General features: G+C 41.0%; 1 protein-coding gene across 4 annotated transcripts; it reads left to right on the top strand.

Moving 5' to 3' along the window:
* Positions 1–405: 405 nt before the first annotated feature.
* LOC121579417 (39S ribosomal protein L22, mitochondrial-like) lies at positions 406–19,528 on the top strand. 4 transcript variants are annotated; one of them, XM_041894000.1, is made up of 5 exons: positions 3,287–3,323; positions 4,383–4,494; positions 13,294–13,371; positions 13,597–13,654; positions 19,141–19,528. In XM_041894000.1, the coding sequence occupies exons 1-5, from the start codon at positions 3,307–3,309 to the stop codon at positions 19,314–19,316; spliced, it is 441 nt and encodes a 146-aa protein (XP_041749934.1). In that variant the 5' UTR covers positions 3,287–3,306; the 3' UTR covers positions 19,317–19,528. The 4 variants fall into 4 exon arrangements, 3 of the variants coding, with proteins under 3 accessions (XP_041749934.1, XP_041749936.1, XP_041749935.1); XM_041894002.1 differs by having other exon boundaries at positions 13,584–13,654; XR_006002909.1 differs by lacking the exons at positions 3,287–3,323; positions 19,141–19,528 and adding an exon at positions 406–696 and having other exon boundaries at positions 13,584–13,853.
* Positions 19,529–20,417: the final 889 nt, after the last annotated feature.

Below are 20,417 nucleotides of genomic sequence, written 5' to 3'. Positions count from 1 at the left end.
TCAAACGCATTAAGAAGGGAAGAAATTCCACAAATTAACTTTTAAGAAAGCACACCTATTAATTGAAATGCATTCCAGGTGACTACCTCATGAAGCTGGTTGAGAGAATGCCAAGAGTGTGCAAAGCTGTCATCAAGGTAAAGGGCGGCTATTTGAAGAATCAAATATAAAATATATTTTGATTTGTTTAATACTTTTTTGGTTACTACATGTGTTATTTCATAGTTTGGATGTCTTCACTATTATTCTACAAGGTAGAAAATAGCAAAAATAAAGAAAAACCCTTGAATGAGTAAGTGTTCTAAAACTTTTGACAGGTAGTGTCTTAATACTGTACTGTCGTTGACGAGACTGTCCTCTTGCCGTAAATCAAAATGTGTTGACGACGTAAAAAAACATGGCGACCTCCGTAATTGCAGGGGGTGATAAATCGAATACAATTTTACTTGAAATGCCACCCCATACAGAACCAATCAGTCGATATAATCGAGAACTAGCATAATAAATCACGTGATATGAATCAGACAGAGGGGGTGGGGCGCTCAACGTTTCATATCGTAATTTCCGATTAGGCAAAAATAATCAACCACGGCTGTAATTACACCCCGTATAAATTGGTGGCGGTAATGACAAATTGTATTGTACTGTAACTAAAACTAGAAGAAAATCTTCTGACGTCCTTTCCCGTCGTCAAAGGTAGGTAATCGCATTATTTTTTTAACTGTGATTTACAAAGCTAATATAATGGATTTCAAAAAGTGTTTTTACCCCGGGATAGCCCGCTAAATGACCCATAGTAGTAGGGGAGAACATTTATTGAGTGCAAATCGATCAGAATATATAGTCGATTTCACTAGTAATGTTACACTTTCTGGTATGGATTTAAACTCCCTCTAGCCAATGCTTACACCATTCCTATCATTTTAAATCCATGACAGGGAGTGTCCAAGTGCACACTTCTGACAAAGCAAAAACATGTTTTTAGATAAACTGAAATATCTCATTTACATATGTATTCAGACCCTTTACTCAGTACTTTGTTGAAGCACCTTTGGCAGCGATTACAGCCTTGAGTGTTCTTGGATATGACGCTACAAGCTTGGTACACCTGTATTTGGGGAGTTTCTCCCATTATTCTCTGCAGATCCTCTCAAGCTCTCAGGTTGGATGGAGAGCGTTGCTGCACAGCTATTTTCAGGTCAATCCAGAGATGTTAGATCGGGTTCAAGTCCGGGCTCTGGCTGTGCCACTCAAGGACATTCAGAGACTTGTCCCGAAGCCAGTCCTGCATTGTCTTGGCTGTGTGCTTAGGGTTGTTGTCCTGTTGGAAGGTGAATCTTCGCCCCAGTCTGAGGTCCTGAGTGCTCTGGAGCAGGTTTTCATCAAGGATCTCTCTGTACTTTGCTCCATTAATCTTTTCCTCGATCCTGACTAGTCTCCCAGTCCCTGCCGCTGAAAAACATCCCCACAGCATGAGGAGTGACTTCCGTCTGGCCACTCTACCATAAAGGCCTGATTGGTGGAGTGCTGCAATGATGGTTGTCCTTCTGGAAGGTTCTCCCATCTCCACAGAAGAACTCTGGAGCTCTGTCAGAGTGACCATCGGGTTCTTGGTCACCTCCTTGACCAAGGCCCTCCTCCCCCGATTGCTCAGTTTGGCCTGGGCGGCCAGCTCTAGGAAGAGTTTTGGTAGTTCCAAACTTCTTCCATTTAAGAATGATGGAGGCCACTGTGTTCTTGGGCACCTTCAATGCTGCAGAAATGTTTTGGTATTCTTCCCCAGATCTGTGCCTCGACACAATCCTGTCTCGGAGCTCTTCGACCTCATGGCTTGGTTTTTGCTCTGACATGCCCTGTCAACTGTGGGACCTTATATAGACAGGTGTGTGCCTTTCCAAATCACGTCCAATCAATTAAATGTACCACAGGTGGACTCCAATCATGTTGTAGAAACATCTCAAGGATGATCAATTGAAACAGGATGCACCTGAGCTCAATTTAGAATAAGGCTGTAATGTCACAAAATGTGAAAAAAATAAATAATGTATGCACGCATGACTGTAAGTCGCTTTGGATAAAAGCGTCTGCTAAATGGCATATTATTTATTATTTAAAGAGGTCTGAATACTTTCCGAATGCACTGTATGTCCTTAAGCGTGAAGGTGCTCTTGATCACTCGCTTTAATAAATTAAATGACTGGTGGAAAATCCCCCTATCCTTTGTTTACGCCAATCAAATGAGATGACAATTGGGATGAAAGGAACAGATAGACAAAGTCATGACCCAATGTGGTGTCATGACTCTCCCTGGGTGAGGATCAAAGGCCTCACATCAGCTTGGCAAATGGCCGACAACATCCAGACTCCCTTACACACAGGGGGGCTGTGCCAGTCTTGACACCTTAATACTGCCATAAATTAGAGAGGAGGATAATCTATCTCTGGCATTCTAGTATGGTGAAAGGAGTGCCTTTGTTTCAGAGACCTTTTGCCTCCCAAAAACTTCAACATCCAACAATGAACATTGGGACAATATATTTCAACATCCAAACGTTGGGAATGATGAGAAATGGAATATGGAAAATTAATGTATATTTTGTGATGTCATTAAAAATGGTATAAAGGCGTTTATAACGAAAACACTGTGACTTGAGGAGCTTTTACACTGTGTATATCAGGATTACATCCTTTACCTTGTGTAGAAAATATCAAGGAGGAAGACAATGTTTTCATGAAGATAGGAATGTGATTTAAGCTTTCTAACAAAATCATAGTGATGATAATACTTTTGCTTCGTAACTAGCCACGCCTGAGGGAGCTCAGAGAGCGTGTCAGTATGACGGAAACACCCCTCTTTACCAGAGTGCATAAAAGATTGAGATAATAATTATCAGATCAGACTAGACAGACCTCAAGCTGCAGCTTTTGTCCAAATTGGTCCCGACCCTGAAAATCAACATGAGGTGAAGACGACAAAGTTGCCTCAACTAACATTCAATGTTACGGCTCAGTAGCTGTTCTAAGTACTGTATCTAAGAAGGTGAATTTAAGTGGGACCATCCTGTTACTCTCTTCAAACTATCGTCTACTACACTACTCTCATCACCCCACAGGGGATCATCAACACGGCTGATTAGCCGTCCTCAGAAGACCACTTCCAGAACGAGTGAAAGTAAACAGACAACTAAGAAGAAGGACATTGTGACCTCTTGTGGACAATCTGAGCCTTACATCTAAAAGGCCATCTGAAAGAGAAGGCCCAATCGACCCCTTCCCACGAAGGCCTGGGTCCAACAGAGATACACGATGAAGACCTCCAACACGTAAATACATGCATTGCTTTTCTTCCCAAACGGGCGGCAGTTCCTGGCAAAGTATTAGGATTACTGTGAGCATAGGTCCATGTGTATCCAAGTGTTTTCTCTCTCTCTCTCTCTCTCTTAACTCACCATCTTATGTAACAAGTGTCGTATTGTGTTAGTCCGCTAGGGACCCGTTTTCATTTTATTAAGTTGTACGTGTTTATATCTTGTGTTATCATTTTTAATTAGTTAGTAAATAAATAATTAAATCAATTTGTGTGGTACGGAATGATCAGTAAGACCCGGGTTCGTGCGGACTTAATGAGCCTACGACTTTCAGAATGAGACTGATATGAGGTAAATTATTAATAAATGACTGTTAAATGATAAGAGATATCTAGATATCTTTAGAGTTAATTCGGGAAACGGTAACTCGTAAAAAAAAAAAATCTCATTCCTAATGAGTTAATTGTTACATTATTAATTTAATCTAGTAATAATTAAACATAGTAGGTAATATTCGATAAATAATAGTCATCACAATAATGAAAGTCACGACAGTGGCCAGTGGTTCCCAGCTAGGAACCAATATCCAAAGTGGGTACTTAGAAATACTAATTTCTTATGATAATATGCCTACATTTAAAATGCATATGAGAGGGTTCTTAGGGCGCATTATTGTCAGAGCAAGATGTGATTGGGGCTATAATGACCAAAAAAGTTGAGAACCACGACTAGGCAAGTATTAGATATTACATTATAACAATTCCAACAATAATCATCTATTAGCCAAGATGCCCGATATATTCCTGTCCCATGCTTGTTGAAGCCCAAAGATGTGTCTTCACCTGTCTCTGGAGCCATTTCAGATTACTTATGGCCATGCGAAGCACAACTTCCTACCCGTCTTTAGATTCCCTATAAGAAAATAATTAAGTGTAAGCAAAGTAACTCCACTAGTCATGACTTATGATAGATAATTATGTGTCCTATGTATCAGATCATTTTAATGTAATTAGTGTTATATTTTAATTTATAATTAATCAAACTTAATTCTCAATATCTTGTTTTTCTTTACAGATGCCATCTTTTAGAAGGAAAAAGAGCCACGCTGGTTTACAGAGACCTGACTAGAGGCGTGATAGAGTGTACACCCCTGCCATCAACTTGGATCGGTGAGAAAGTTGCTCAGGTCAGTTCTGTTAAACTTAATTTAACCAGGATAGTCCACTCGGTAACAATTGTCACTACTCTCTACGGAGTACTGGGAGATCAGAGCCAGTTCCCTCTGCAGCAGAAGTTGTGCCCAGCTGCAGTGATGCACCTCCTCCACATACACCAGCATAAAAAAAAGGAAAGCGGTGTATGTTGAGGCCTGGAAGGGGTTGAGGGAGCTACTCGACATGCCTGCAGTGGAGCTGGAATGTCCTCCACCCAACCCCATCTGCAGTGTGTGTGGAGTTTTGGGGGAGGCTGAGCTATGGCTCTGTGGGTATTGTGGCTCCGATAAGTATTTCTGTGCCACCTGTGCTGTGAGAACACACAGCACTCTCAACATTCTCCACCAGTTGGAGTTATGGAAGGTAATGTATTTTAAGTTATGTCAACAAACCTATCAACTTCTGATCATGTATAGGGCTGTGGCGGTCACGAAATTTAGTCAGCCGGTGATTGTCAAGCAAATAACTGTCGGTCTCACGGTAATTGACCGTTAATGAACATAAACACATTTAGCATCTCCTGGCTTCCACACATAGCCTACAAGCCACTGATGCAGACCTTTGTAACATCTACATTTAAAAAAGTCTAATAAATCCATGTAATATAGCCTACACCATCACAATTAATCCATTATTTATTTTAGACAGGTCTAAAGAAATTAAAGGAAGAAAATGTAGCCTATTTCAGAAGAACAGAATAGCATACTCAGAGTTGTCCTTATGTTAGGTCCTGATCTGGCTATGCCAAATGGCTGTGGGCTACACTAGTTCATTTAGCAGACAAGATTTGCTTTGAATTCCGTGGCATTATTTTATAGTATGAAGAATAGAATTGAACAAAGCTGAATAAAATAGAAAGGATATTTTCTCCAAATGATTTGTGGGAGTGCGCACATGCTGCTATTCTGTGTTGAGGGGTTAACAAAGAAATAGGTATTCCTATATGCTTAATTTAGAGTTATTAATATAACTTTAGTTGTTCTACAAACGTTGGGCTATATGTTTAGATTTTTAATACATTGTAAGGCTGCATGATGCAACTCTAATGATGATTTGAAAAAAGTTGCTTGAAAGGCATGAGCTCTGCTTTGTTTTTTGCGCAGGCTGTTCACACTACATCAGTCACTCATTCACAATTTGACAAGCACTTGATAATGCCTAGAATTTCACGGCAGCATCCCCTTTGTGTGGCCGTAATACACCCTAAAGAAATCCATGCCTTTTGCGGCCAGTGGCCGCTGTGCCCTTCTCCGTGAGTGGTGCGCGTTCCAAATAACCTCTCACTCACATGGCTCGCCATCACGTGATCGGGTCTTTCTCACAGGCTACAAGTGAAGACAGGCACATCTGGGACGCAACTGCGCGCGTCCTTATCCAATTCCGAGGTGCATATTGAAGATATTGGAAGAACTGTCCACATTTACTTTGTCAGTCAACAAGATGAGTAGGCCAATCGAACAGCAAAAGCACTAGCCTATGACAATCTACTATCCCCCATAGTACAAAAGTCGACCTATTCTATTCTGTGCGATAAATAAATATTCCAAACATAGTCTGGGACAGTTGTGGGATACGATAGATCCCAAATTAATACAACCACTAGCATCAAAAAACATATTTTTACGCAATGTGGCTGACAACAGATCAGAACGTTTAGCATAAAATGTTGATAAACTATTAGGCTATTTCTGCACATCAGAAGCGCAGCAATGCGCAAATGGTAGTAGGCTATAAGCGCGAATGTTCCATTAGCTGTAAGAGTTGGGGTGAGGTGTGACCCAGGTGCAACGCAGGATAGACAGTAGGCAAGGATGGTGAAACAGGGATCTTTACTGGTGGTCCAAAAACCAGGATACAAAACAACGGACTAAACACGAAAACAAATGAGGAGCACATAGGTCTCCAAAAAAACAGGCTGACAGCAAACAATACGTAATACTAACTCTGACTGGAAAAGCACAATGACACAGGGAGAACACTTCTCGAGTACCTGTAACTCCCTCACGTGATCCGACACTGATCCGTACTGCTTGACATCAAGGAACTAGCAGAGAGAACTGAGCAAAGTAACACAGGGAAGTGAGGGCATAAATACACAGGTGAATCAGATAGCCACAGGTGACACCAATAGGCAGATAATTAGTCCCGACTGTGAGTGAGGAGGTGCCTATGGTTGTCGGAGGATGACACCTAGTGGGTCGCTCCGGAACTGCGACCCACTCCTGTAACATTAGTGGAAAACACCATTATCAAAAGTGACCGGAAATGCAATTATCCATGTAATGCATTTTTATGGTGAAAATTATCTTCCCCAAACTTGAAACTCACGCGCTGCTTATGTATGTCAGTTAGGCTCTACACTCCTTGTAAGGCGGATTAATGTGCTTAATTTTAAGAAGTTATTTGGCCGCTTTAGTTGTGATACAAACCTTATGAAAACATATAGGCATATGGGCTAGGCTACATTACGTGTGCGACTATGATTTGAAAAAGTCACAAGAAAAAGGCTTTGTTTCTTATGCTGGGCATCATTCACAAGTGATAATATATAATTGTGATAGGCTAATATTGTCACCCATCAGACTATTCTTGATTTAATCTTGTCTTTACATATACTAAATAATATATGTGTGAAATTCGTTTTGATATAGAATGGACCATTATCATGCACATGTCTCGAAACAGGGTCATGGGAAAAAATACATGTAATCTCTGCACGTAAATAGCAACTGGAGGACGCTTTTCCTGCGGTTCATTTTCATGCCAGGTAGGCTATACTCCTGTTGTAAAGAGAAGCAATGTGCTTAATATTAGGAAAGTTGAGAAATAAATATAGTAGGCCTCTTTTAAGTAGAGGCCATCACTCTGTTTTCTCGCGCAATTGCATAGCCTATAGAAATGTTGCGCAACATGAGCTCATGGCCTCTCATGAAGTGATTGATTAGATTTTCCATTACATTTGCATTGATGTCAGAGTGATTAGAGGGACAATAGGGTGCTGAGTACCAGGCAGTTAGCAAGTTTGGTAGGCTTCTAATGACCAGCAGCAGCATCAGCGCTTGGAGAAGCCTAATTACCGTGACTAAACGGTCACTTGGAATTTGACTGCCTTCATGACTCGTGACCGCCGGTGTGGCGGTAATACTGTCACCGCAACAGCCCTAATCATGTACAGTACCCGTCAAAAGTTTGGACACACCTACTCATTCAAAGGTTTTTCTTTATTTATACTATTTTTTACATTGTAGAATAATAGTGAAGACATCAAAACTATAAAATAACACATGGAATCATGTAGTAACCAAAAAAGTGTTAAACAAATCAAAATATATTTTATATTTCTTCAAATAGCCACCCTTTGCCTTGATGACAGCTTTGCACAGTCTTGGCATTGTGTCAACCAGCTTCACATGGAATGCTTTTCCAACTGTCATGAAGGAGTTCCCACATATTCTGAGCACTTGTTGGCTCCTTTTCCTTCACTCTGCGGTCCAACTCATCCCAAACCATCTCAATTGGGTTGAGGTCGGGGGATTGTGGAGGCTAGGTCATCTGATGCAGCACTCCATCACTCTCCTTCTTGGTAAAATAGCCCTTACACAGCCTGGAGGTGTGTTGGGTCATTGTCCTGTTGAAAAACAAATGATAGTCCCACCAAACCCAAACCAGATGGGATTGCGTATCGCTGCAGAATGCTGTGGTAGCCATGCTGGTTAAGTGTGCCTTGAATTCTAAATAAATCACAGACAGTGTCTCCAGCAAAGCACCCCCACACCATAACACCCCCTCCTCCATGCTTTACGGTGGGAACTACGCATGCGGAGATCAACCGTTCACCCACACTGCGTCTCACGAAGACACAGCGGTTTGAACCAAAAATCTCAAATTTGGACTCATTTTCACATCTATTAGCACATAAATCAACAGATCATCAAAATGGGATATGTTTCAAAATAAGTACAACAAACTAATTCAGTCACTTATTCACTGCAGCAAACCTACAAAGTCTCTGCTTTTCACAATGTATTATTCACACAACTTTTGATATGATTTTCTTGTCATTTGTTAAAATACATTCTAAATATGACTTAATCAATTAGCTCAAAATTGATAACTACTGAACCAAATTGTATAGTGTATACCAAAAGTATAGTAGTTTGCATTTATACTGAGTATACAAAACATTAAGAACACCTGCTCTATTAGTTAACATATACACAGTGTACAAAACAGTAAGAACTCCTGTTCTTTCCATGACATAGACTGACCAGGTGAATCCAGGGCTGTGTTCCCAATGGAAGGTGTTCCTAATGTTTGGAATACTCAGTGTATAGTTTTCCCCTATAGAACTTGCACACATACACATACACACACAGACTCACATTCATTCCTCAACCACTTTCATCTTCTGAATCACTGTCCTCTGATTCACTGTCCTCCTCTACATCTGTGCTGACCGAGCCATCACCAGCCAACATTGAAAATGGTTGCTGGAGCTTTAATATGTTCTGCATTTTATTTGGGAGCAGCACAGAGGCAACCAGGTGAATGTGTGTTTGGTCGGCCTCACACTGCCCAAGAGAAACAAGGGCCTCTTCAAAAAGCATCAGCTCTCTCTGGCAATAAAAAAGGCCATTGTGTAGGTCTGCCTCTATAAGGTGCCTCTCCTCCACTGCCCTAAGGCACATGTTATGCAGCATCACTTGGCTTGCTTGGTCCGGAGCAGACTGTCCCCCAAGCTGTTGGACACCTGGGACCAGACTGGATGGTCTTGCTGGAGAACATCCACATAGTCCAATCTTGGGGGGAATTGAGGTGACTTGTTCCTTCCATTGTAGGCGTTGATCTGCTCTATTATTCTCTGCTATGTCTGCTTGATTTTTCTGGAGAGCCGCACAGCAATGGTTTGTCCATCTGAAAAACAATTGAAAGAAATGGTAATGAAAATCTTGAAGTTTGATAGAAATCTTTCATATAGTTCAAAACATCTGGGTGAATGACACTTAGATAACAACAGCATTATGCCAGGGTGTGATGCAGTGTTCAACAACACTGAATTGGCTGCAGTACCTGCATACTTTCTGACCAGGCCACAATAGAAAGAGCACTCCAGGACCAGCCTATGGATTGTGACCAGCAGACAGTGATCTTCTTAGTCTGCAGACTTTCCAAAATTGCTGCACAGTGTTGAAGATAGAGTACAATCTGGTTAGAAGACTTAATGTAGAATGGATTAAGCAGGGAAGGGGGGCACTCAGTCTTTGGGATATGTAGTGGAAAAGGGCAGGTGACAGCAGTATACAGTGTGCATGCTGACGGATAATCAGAACAGGAAACGTTCATAGATGAACATCAGGGTCAGGTAAAGACCATAATGGCTATAGATGGTGCAAACACTTCAAGACTCTAGGGTCAGATGGCTTTCATGTTTTAGGAAGTCAAGTTTTATGGGTGGGGTGGGTTGTGGGGGCTAGTACCTTTCCGTTCACCTTCCCACGCATAGGGCTGACAGAAGAGAGAAGTCTTCAATCTATACTTGAAGGTTGAGGCAGTCTGATTCTCTCACATCGGCAAACCATTCCATAAAGAGGAGCTCTGTAGGAGAAAGCCTTGCCTCCAACTACTGAAGCCCTGCTTCCAATTCATCTGATGGAATTGGCAGAAAAAGATAATTACATATAAACAAAAATTATGAGCAAAACACATGGAATCTATCCTAGAATGCTGTCTAGCAGCAACATCAACTCCTCCTTTGCCTTAGGTTCCTCCTTCAGGTGAACGTAATTTAGATTGTTTAAAATACATCAGCGTTCTTTTTTTATATTAACACAATCCTGAACAATGGGCCATCTCAATACTTAACTGATTTCCTGTTATAAATGTTTCTCTTGTTCCTCTCTGACCCTGGCTGCATTTTAGAGGAGGGCATTGGTGATGGTGTCAATATGATGAGAGGGTGTCATCTCTTTTGTGATCTTCCCAAATGTTCTAAGGTAGAACCACAACCTCTCCATCTGTTCTCCGTCAGCAAGCCCACTACCAGTCACATACCTGGTACCATCAGTGACCTGAAATGTAAAGTACAATCAGAAACCATAATGAGCATTACAATGGGTGATGATGATTAATTAAGGGAATAGGACAAATTACAACTAGCTTTTCTTAACACTGTTAGCGTAACTGTCTGCAACTACAAATAAGTGGTGTTTAACAGAATAAATGATAAATACATTTTTTTATTCATTACCTGACAGTCAACATCATGAGCATAGGCATGAAAGGCCTGCACTGGAAATGTGGTGTCCACCATCAGATCGGGACTGTTTTCTAAATGTCAAAATAATTTAGTGTAGGAGCAGTTCTTTTGTGAATTTTTGTGTAAAACATTACTCATGATTACAAAGCAGGTATGGAGGAATCAGTTTCAAGCCATTCATTAAACCGTATCAAGCGATTCATGAATCTCTTACTACAGGGTGGTGGTTAAATATTCAATACATTATCTAATGTATTATTATAGCTAACATAGATTGACCTATCAATTTTACCTGTAAATGAGGCTTCAGCTGGCAAGCAATGTCATAGTGAAGAAATTTGATGTTTGATCCCTTTGTTGCTTTCAGGTCCCCCAGCATGAACACAAGCTTTTGCAAGCCTGAAATGTCAGTTCAAGATCAGTCATCGTAGCAAATGTCATACATAACTACAATGCATCAGCTACACATCTGAAGCATCCATCCATCCATCCATCCATCCACATGCATCCATCCACATACTTCTCTCCTCTTTTCAGGTTCAGGAACTTCAGCGGATGCTCGTGCCTGCACGCCACCCCAATCACACCAGTTATGTCCAGTTTCTGGGTTTTGTGTTTGGATCGCAGCCCTTCCCCGGCTTGAAATTCTGGGCACCCCTGTAAAATGAAGTGAATAAGCATGAGTGAAAAAAGTCCTCCATATTCACTATGCAGTTCATGTTTCATGTAATCTGTAAATTAAGGACAGAATAGTCCAATGCTAGAGTCGTATCACCAATGATAAATGGCTTCTCCTGATTTCAATCAAACCTTTTAACTTCTCCAGCATTAGCCCAGCTGTTGGTTATACACAAAAACACACATCACACAAGTCACACAGAAGAGGGCTAGTGAAACTAACCAATTGTGAGATGCATCCCATTCTTCAAAATCCAGTATACCTCAGTTGGTGTGTCTGATGCTCCTCCTACAAAGCAGTGGACTTTGTCTTGGTCACAAAATAACCACCCAGTATGTTTGGGACCCTCAATGCTGGTCCCAGACAATATTTTCCTGGGGAGCCCAAATAGTGCATCAGCTAGAATAATTTGATGACCGTTTTCCTTTAAAACAATGATGCAAATAATGAATTCTACAAAATTAGGGATACAGGGAATGGACATTTGCTCTGGGTATTACTTCAACCTTTTTGCTCTTTGGGAAGCATAGGTCATTTACGCTGTAGTTTCTTCGTGAATGTATCTGGCTATCTGTAGTATGCACTAAGCGGATGATTGGTCCACCTAGCTTTACCAGAGCCCCGTTATCCAGCGAGTTGTGGATCCAGACAGGAGTTCGTGGCAACTGTAGTGGCCTGGGTGGCGGAGCCAAAACTTTGCCCTGTCTGGGAATCCCGTACTTGAGCTGTTTCCGCCGCCCACAACTTGGACGAGGGGTTGGGTTTTTGAGAGGCTTGCAATGGCATTGCCGCATAACATTACTACTGTTTGCAAGGCAATGATAGAAGATATATAATAAAGACAACTGAGGTGGTAGGATCCTGATATATTTCCCCTTAACAATTATGAACAATATTGAATTCATAATATATGAGGACAAATAAGAATCTTAGCTTACTGAGACTCTATAGTTGTTCCTTAATTTGAGGAGCCTAATGGGAGGGATATGTAACCTGAAAACTAGCTGTTATTGACAGAGAGGTTTGAAACTATTTGTTATTGGTCTATTAACTTATACCGCCTGGTGATGTTGCTAGGCAGGCCAGAACTCCACCCATGCAAAATGAGCTGAAATGTCAGGTGATCTTTTCAAACAGCTCTTACACTAAGAGGATACTATCATCAATAGCACAGTATTATTCCAACCTCATAGTGTGGAAATATATATAAAAATGGGAAAATCACATTGTTGACTGCACTGCCCCTTTAACTTAAACCACCTGGTGATGTCTGTCACCAGGCAAGCCAAAACTCCACCCATTAGAAGGTCCTTTGTGGATTGTATTTTTAACCAGCAACTATCAGGAAATAACACTTCACACTTTTACAGTATTAGTTTCATCAGCTGTTGTGATATGATACAAAACCCAGGAAAAACAGAATTTTGACTGCACTGGGCCTTAAATATTACTTTCCTGTGGACATTTTGGCTCAAATTCCCAATGGCATAAGGTCCAACCCCTTGCAGAAAAGGCCAGTAAATTCAAATGGAGTAGTATTAAAGATTTGTGACACAGGAGATGTTTTCGGTGATGGGTTTTTATGCGTCGATGTTGTTTAAGTGGGATAGCATCGTCGTATACACGGCTATGGCCTTCCCTGCTTTCACTTTCCTTGTGGGTTGTTGTCCAGTGTCTTTCTTGTACCTGTCCAATAGAGATTGGTTGTCTTAAAACAATATACTGTAAGGCTGACCTTCTCTGGCCGTCCTACTTGTAGGTTGTGTTCTTTAATTATACTATTTTGTTTAAATATTATATAATTGGTTGACTTCCTCTTCTGAATTCCTCCAACAGTTCAGAGAAATGACCATTGACGAGGCCATTGCACAGCTTCAGTTCAACGACCAAAAGGGGGCAAAGAAAATAAAAGAGGTATGTTTTAGCTCCTCCATTTGATCCTTGTACAACTATCTACAGCATGCTTTACCTAGTTTTGGAAAATAATGCACAATTTGCTTTAGGCTTGTGATATGCTAATGTGCTGTAGTTCTATAATTATACTGACAACATCCACTGGTATGACTTGTAGTCAGTGGTTGAGCGCTGTCTTTCTTTCACGATGTGATACATTGTTTTATTTCAAGGGTTCTCTTGCAGGCCCAGGAGATGGCAGTCCGTAATCACAAAGTGGAATACAAGTCCAATATATATGTTGGTAAGTGTCAACTGTTGTATATCTTCTTGAAATCTTACACATACACGTAACCTCTTGTTAGAATCATCTCTAAAAGGTATGACAGAAATTGCCCACGTGTGCCCTAAATAGCATGATTGAATTTCTGATGTAAATTGTTTTAACAAAAGGTAATAAAAAGTGATGGTGATGATCATCAAAGGGTGTATAGTGCATTTTAATTACATCCTGACTTTTTAAAATGGAAAAGTCACTAGAAATGTCTTGATAAATCCCAATAGGGATGTAATTTTAGATACCTAAAAAATAATTTTCTTCACTTCAGAGGCTGAGTATGATTTATGCAAATGCAAAGCAGAAGTTATTATAGATAAACAAATGGAAACTGCAAAAACTGATGTTTGCATCATCGCATCATTGTATCTGTCCCATTATGGCGTCTGTGAGAGCATGGACAGTGCCATTGAGGCCATCTCCATTTTAAAGTAGTCAATTGTATTCTACTACTTCTATGAGTTGACAAACAAACTGCCACCTAGAGTGTGTTGTTTGAACAGGTATAAGCCAAGGTTGGCGATTTACTGCCTCCTACAGTTGTGGAATGTTTCCTCACAAGTATAATTCATTAGCTGATCCCTCCTGGTGACCTGGATTGAATAATGTGATCCTTCCTTAACCCATAGTAAGTCCCACCCAGTTGACTACTTCAAAATGGTGAAGACAGCTTTGCACACTCTTGGCATTCTCTCAACCAGCTTCACCTGGAATGCTTTTCCAACAGTCTTGAAGGAGTTCCCACATATGCTGAGCACTTGTTGGCTGCTTTTCCTTCACTCTGCGGTCCAACTCATCCCAAACCATCTCAATTGGGTTGAGGTCGGGTGATTGTGGAGGCCAGGTCATCTGATGCAGCACTCCATCACTCTCCTTCTTGGTCAAATAGCCCTTACACAGCCTGGAGGTGTGTTTTGGGTCATTGTCCTGTTGAAAAACAAATGATAGTCCCACTAAGCGCAAACCATATGGGATGGCGTATCGCTGCAGAATGCTGTGGTAGCCATGCTGGTTAAGTGTGCCTTGAATTCTAAATAAATCACAGACAGTGTCACCAGCGAAGCACCATCACACCTCCTCCTCCATGCTTCAAGGTGGGAACCACACATGCGGCGATCATCTGTTCACCTACTCTTTGTCTCAGAAAGACACAGCGGTTGCTACCAAAAATCTCACATTTGGACTCATCAGCCCTATTTGGTAAAAGACCAAGTCCATATTATGTCAAGAACAGCTCAAATAAGCAAAGAGAAACGACAGTCCATCATTACTTTAAGACATGAAAATCAGTAAATCCGGAAAAAAGTGCAGTCGCAAAAACCATCAAGCGCTATGATGAAACTGGCTCTCATGAGGACCGCCACAGGAAAGGAAGACCCAGAGTTACCTCTGCTGCAGAGGATAAGTTCATTAGAGTTACCAGCCTCAGAAATTGCAGCCCAAATAAACGCTTCAAAGAGTTCAAGTAACAGACACATCTCAACATCAACTGTTACTTTATACTAATACAATTGCTCAGAGAAAGAGATTTTGTTTAAGCAGTAATAACTTTTTTCTAAAAAAGATAGTGGTCAAAATTATTGCCACCCCTGTTTGAAATACCTTTCAATACCTCACCTTGCGAGTATAACGACACTCAGCCTTTTTCTAAAACATTTTATGAGACTGGCAAACACATTCGGAGGGATCTTAGACCATTCCTCCATACAGAATCTTTCCAGATCTTTGATATCCTTCGTCTGCGCTTATGGACTACCCTCTTCAATTCAAACAGGTTTTCAATGGGGTTCAATTCCGGAGACTGAGATGGCCATTGCAAAATGTTGATTTTGTGGTAAATTAACAATTTCCTTGTGGATTTCAATGTGTGCTTGGGGTTATTGTCTTGACAACCAGGTTTTTGGCTAAAATGTCCTCGTACTGGGTAAAGTTGACGATGCCGTTGACCTTAACAAGGGCCCCAGGACCAGTGGAAGCAAAACAGCCCCATAACATCAAAGATCCACCAACATATTTTACAGTAGGTATGGGGTTCTTTTCTGCTCATGCATCCTTATTTCAACGGCAAACTCAACAATTGTGTGCGTGGCCAAAGAGCTCTATTTTCATGTCATCCAACAAATGTAAATGCCTGGAGTTTGCTAAATGGCATTGGCACTTAGATTGGAACCGGTGCTATGGTCAGATGACATGAAAATTGAGCTCTTTGGCCACGCACACCAGTGGGTTTAGCGTCTATATAAGGATGCATAAGCAGAAAATAACCCAATACCTACTGTCAAATATGGTGGTGAATCTTTGATGTTATGGAGCTATTTTGCTTCCACTAGACCCGACTGTATATATTTTTGTATTAAATGAAGTGCATTAATAAGGTAGACAAATGAGTTGGTGCTGCATTGCCATTATTTTCACAAATTGTCAGAGACCGAACTATTCTATACTTTTGCAATCTAGCCACTGCAATGCAAGCTCAAAACTCCATTTCAACTTTCATCATTCATGCATTCATATTGTCTTTCTGGAAGAGGGTAAACTTGGCTTATTTATCATGAGAAAATAGACAGCAGTACGACATTGCATTATCATGTTTTGACCTGTGCAAAGCACTGCTGAAATACCTCAACCACAGCATCAACACGAAAACCTTGTCAGAAGGCACATAACCACGGCTGAATAGACATTTTGGTTAGCCTCCAACAACTCTGTGAATCCAACAGCCAAATCCCCTTCAAGTCGGAGTTCCCCTGATAGTGTCTGGTTTTGGATGACAACAGTAACCAAGCCATCTCCCCATGTGTAATCCTGTAACACCAGCTCCCATTTCTATGCTCCATTTACTTCTGGATCTGTGACTGTTATGAGTGTGGACAGGGCTGTCCTTCGGGCCTGACTGCATTTACAAAACGGTGCAACTTGACAATGCTTTAAAACGCAGCAGTAAAGAAGAAGCAGTCTAGCATTGACATGGTGTTTTCTCCAAGGGAGCACAGTGCTGTATCTTGATCTGCATCCACATTTTATTGTTTTTTATATATATACAGTGGGGGAAAAAAGTATTTAGTCAGCCACCAATTGTGCAAGTTCTCCCACTTAAAAAGATGAGAGAGGCCTGTAATTTTCATCATAGGTACACGTCAACTATGACAGACAAAATGAGAAAAAAATATCCAGAAAATCACATTGTAGGATTTTTAATGAATTTATTTGCAAATTATGGTGGAAAATAAGTATTTGGTCAATAACAAAAGTTTCTCAATACTTTGTTATATACCCTTTGTTGGCAATGACACAGGTCAAACGTTTTCTGTAAGTCTTCACAAGGTTTTCACACACTGTTGCTGGTGTTTTGGCCCATTCCTCCATGCAGATCTCCTCTAGAGCAGTGATGTTTTGGGGCTGTCGCTGGGCAACATGGACTTTCAACTCCCTCCAAAGATTTTCTATGGGGTTGAGATCTGGAGACTGGCTAGGCCACTCCAGGACCTTGAAATGCTTCTTACGAAGCCACTCCTTCGTTGCCCAGGCGGTGTGTTTGGGATCATTGTCATGCTGAAAGACCCAGCCACGTTTCATCTTCAATGCCCTTGCTGATGGAAGGAGGTTTTCACTCAAAATCTCACGATACATGGCCCCATTCATTCTTTCCTTTAAACGGATCAGTCGTCCTGGTCCCTTTGCAGAAAAACAGCCGCAAAGCATGATGTTTCCACCCCCATGCTTCACAGTAGGTATGGTGTTCTTTGGATGCAACTCAGCATTCTTTGTCCTCAAAAACACGACGAGTTGAGTTTTTACCAAAAAGTTATATTTTGGTTTCATCGGACCATATGACATTCTCCCAATCCTCTTCTGGATCATCCAAATGCACACTAGCAAACTTCAGACGGGCCTGGACGTGTACTGGCTTAAGCAGGGGGACACGTCTGGCACTGCAGGATTTGAGTCCCTGGCGGCGTAGTGTGTTACTGATGGTAGGCTTTGTTACTTTGGTCCCAGCTCTCTGCAGGTCATTCACTAGGTCCCCCCGTGTGGTTCTGGGATTTTTGCTCACCGTTCTTGTGATCATTTTGGCCCCACGGGGTGAGATCTTGCGTGGAGCCCCAGATCGAGGGAGATTATCAGTGGTCTTGTATGTCTTCCATTTCCTAATAATTGCTCCCACAGTTGATTTCTTCAAACCAAGCTGCTTACCTATTGCAGATTCAGTCTTCCCAGCCTGGTGCAGGTCTACAATTTTGTTTCTGGTGTCCTTTGACAGCTCTTTGGTCTTGGCCATAGTGGAGTTTGGAGTGTGACTGTTTGAGGTTGTGGACAGGTGTCTTTTATACTGATAACAAGTTCAAACAGGTGCCATTAATACAGGTAATGAGTGGAGGACAGAGGAGCCTCTTAAAGAAGAAGTTACAGGTCTGTGAGAGCCAGAAATCTTGCTTGTTTGAAGGTGACCAAATACTTATTTTCCACCATAATTTGCAAATAAATTCATAAAAAATCCTACAATGTGATTTTCTGGATTTCTTTTCCTCAATTTGTCTGACATAGATGACGTGTACCTATGATGAAAATTACAGGCCTCTCTCATGTTTTTAAGTGGGAGAACTTGCACAATTGGTGGCTGACTAAATACTTTTTCCCCCCACTGTATATATATATATATTTTTTTTTTTGGGGGGGGTGGATCAGCTTAATATTGCAGATAGATTGTATCTTCTATCAATGTAATTGTCTGCATCACTTCCAATCCCCCAAGTTTTTTATATATATACTCCCCTTTATTACTATTCAACCCCGCCATCCTTTCCCTACTTGGAGTAAATTAGTGAACAACAATGCCCAGGCCTCTACTTCCGGTCTATACTTACTATTTACACCTTATGGACACAGTTAATTTTACAATAATTATATTATATATATATATATATATTTTTTTTTTGCTCCTGAACTTCTTCTACTCTCAACATCTCCGATCATTTTCATGATGTCCATCCGGTTTGCTTCTATATGCCATATCTTTCTAACTGTGCTCTTTCCCAAAAGCTCCCAACATACAACCTATATACTTATTATGGACACAGTATGCTTACATTATTAGCTATCTTTGTTATTATTTGTTGTTATTTGTTATTAGTCCCATCCTTCAACTCTATTCAATACCTCCCATCTATCTCTTAACACCATCCATATAGGATTTCTATTTGCCATATATATTTCAACCGTACTGTGATGTTTTACAAAAGTTCTGAACCTTTCTACCTTTCGATCTGCATCCAAAGTTAGACTTTTTTTTTTTTTCTGTTTCCCAATACCCGTTGACTTGCATTCACCTTGATATTTTGACTTATTCAACCCATCATCACAACGCTCCATCGTTCTGTGACAAAACTGTTTACAGTTCCTGTGTATATTATCATTTTTATATTAAGGTTTTTCCCATCTTGTAAATGTCACAGGTTGGGGAGCAGTCTGGGAGGAGGAGAGACCTGGAGCTGGGTCACTGCTGTTCCTAATTGCCCTAGTTCCCCGCTCCTTATGTTACAGATCTGGCCAGCATGTCTGTTCTGTCTGTCATTTCATCCTGCCAAAGCCCATGTCGGCTCCGAATGGCTTTGAGTGTATTTTAAAATAAAATGCCATCTCCTGGCCCCAATTTCAGCAGACAAGTGCCCTCAATTTCAGGTTAGCCTTGACTATGACTATCCCCTCGTTTCCCAGAGCACAGAGCTCATCAGAGCCACCAAAAGCATAGCAGCTGTTCTTGCTTCGAATGTTTATTTTCTCTCCCCAATCACACCTTAGTAAAGCACAGCACAATCACAGACATGCATACATCAGAGGTTTTTATGTACCGGTATGCAGTATAACAAATGCTGCCATGATTGACACATTTGCAGAAAGTGGCTATTTACTTTCTCCGCCCAAATATGGTGACTCCCAGCCTCTTGGTTGTTGCATAAGAAGCATTTTCTCCCCCAATTGTCTGGAGACAAGCTGGCTAGCGTAATGACTCACCCAATTAGCTGATATTGTACAGATGATTGCCTCCAATCAACTACACGGAAATATACAATTGCAGTGAAACATTTTACCCAAAGCTTTTGCAGCTGTCAAGAAAGACCAAAACCCTGAAGGGTTGTGTTGAGGAAACCATCTTGTCTATCAGCTCTGTACAAGTAAAGAGGATGTTAGATGAATTCTCGCTGTGAAATGATAACACTGATTCATAACTATACGAGCACGGCAATTAAACAATGATCTGAGTGAGCTGATTGAGGGAGAATGATACTATAACATCAGCAATGTGTTATTCCTTACATTGGTATGTATGGCAGCAACATTGTCACATGAAATATTTGCATTAGGGAATAAGGCAGGCTCAGTGTGCATCAGCCACATGACATGAGTTTGGTTTCAGGTTTTAAACAGCACACTGATTAACCAGTGTTAATCAGTGTATTTTGCTACAGGATGGGGTTGTGAAACGATTCACATTCATTTTGATTTATATATGAAGGAACTTGATAAATAACACATTGAATTGCTGGGCCAACTTCCTGTTCAGAAATAAGTATTCACCTCTGATGTGACTGGGTATGGTCTCTTCTGGGCTTGGTACTATGAGGTCCCAGGATAGATCCAATGATAAAAGATTAAAGACATTCAATAATGCATCATATCAACCATATGCTCCACAGCCAATGAGTCAACTGGATGCGTGATTTGCTAAGAG

This window comes from Coregonus clupeaformis, chromosome 13, assembly GCF_020615455.1.
Source record: "Coregonus clupeaformis isolate EN_2021a chromosome 13, ASM2061545v1, whole genome shotgun sequence".
Lineage (NCBI taxonomy): Eukaryota > Metazoa > Chordata > Actinopteri > Salmoniformes > Salmonidae > Coregonus > Coregonus clupeaformis.
Note: the sequence above shows the minus strand (reverse complement) of the source record. Positions and strands in the feature narration are given on the sequence as shown.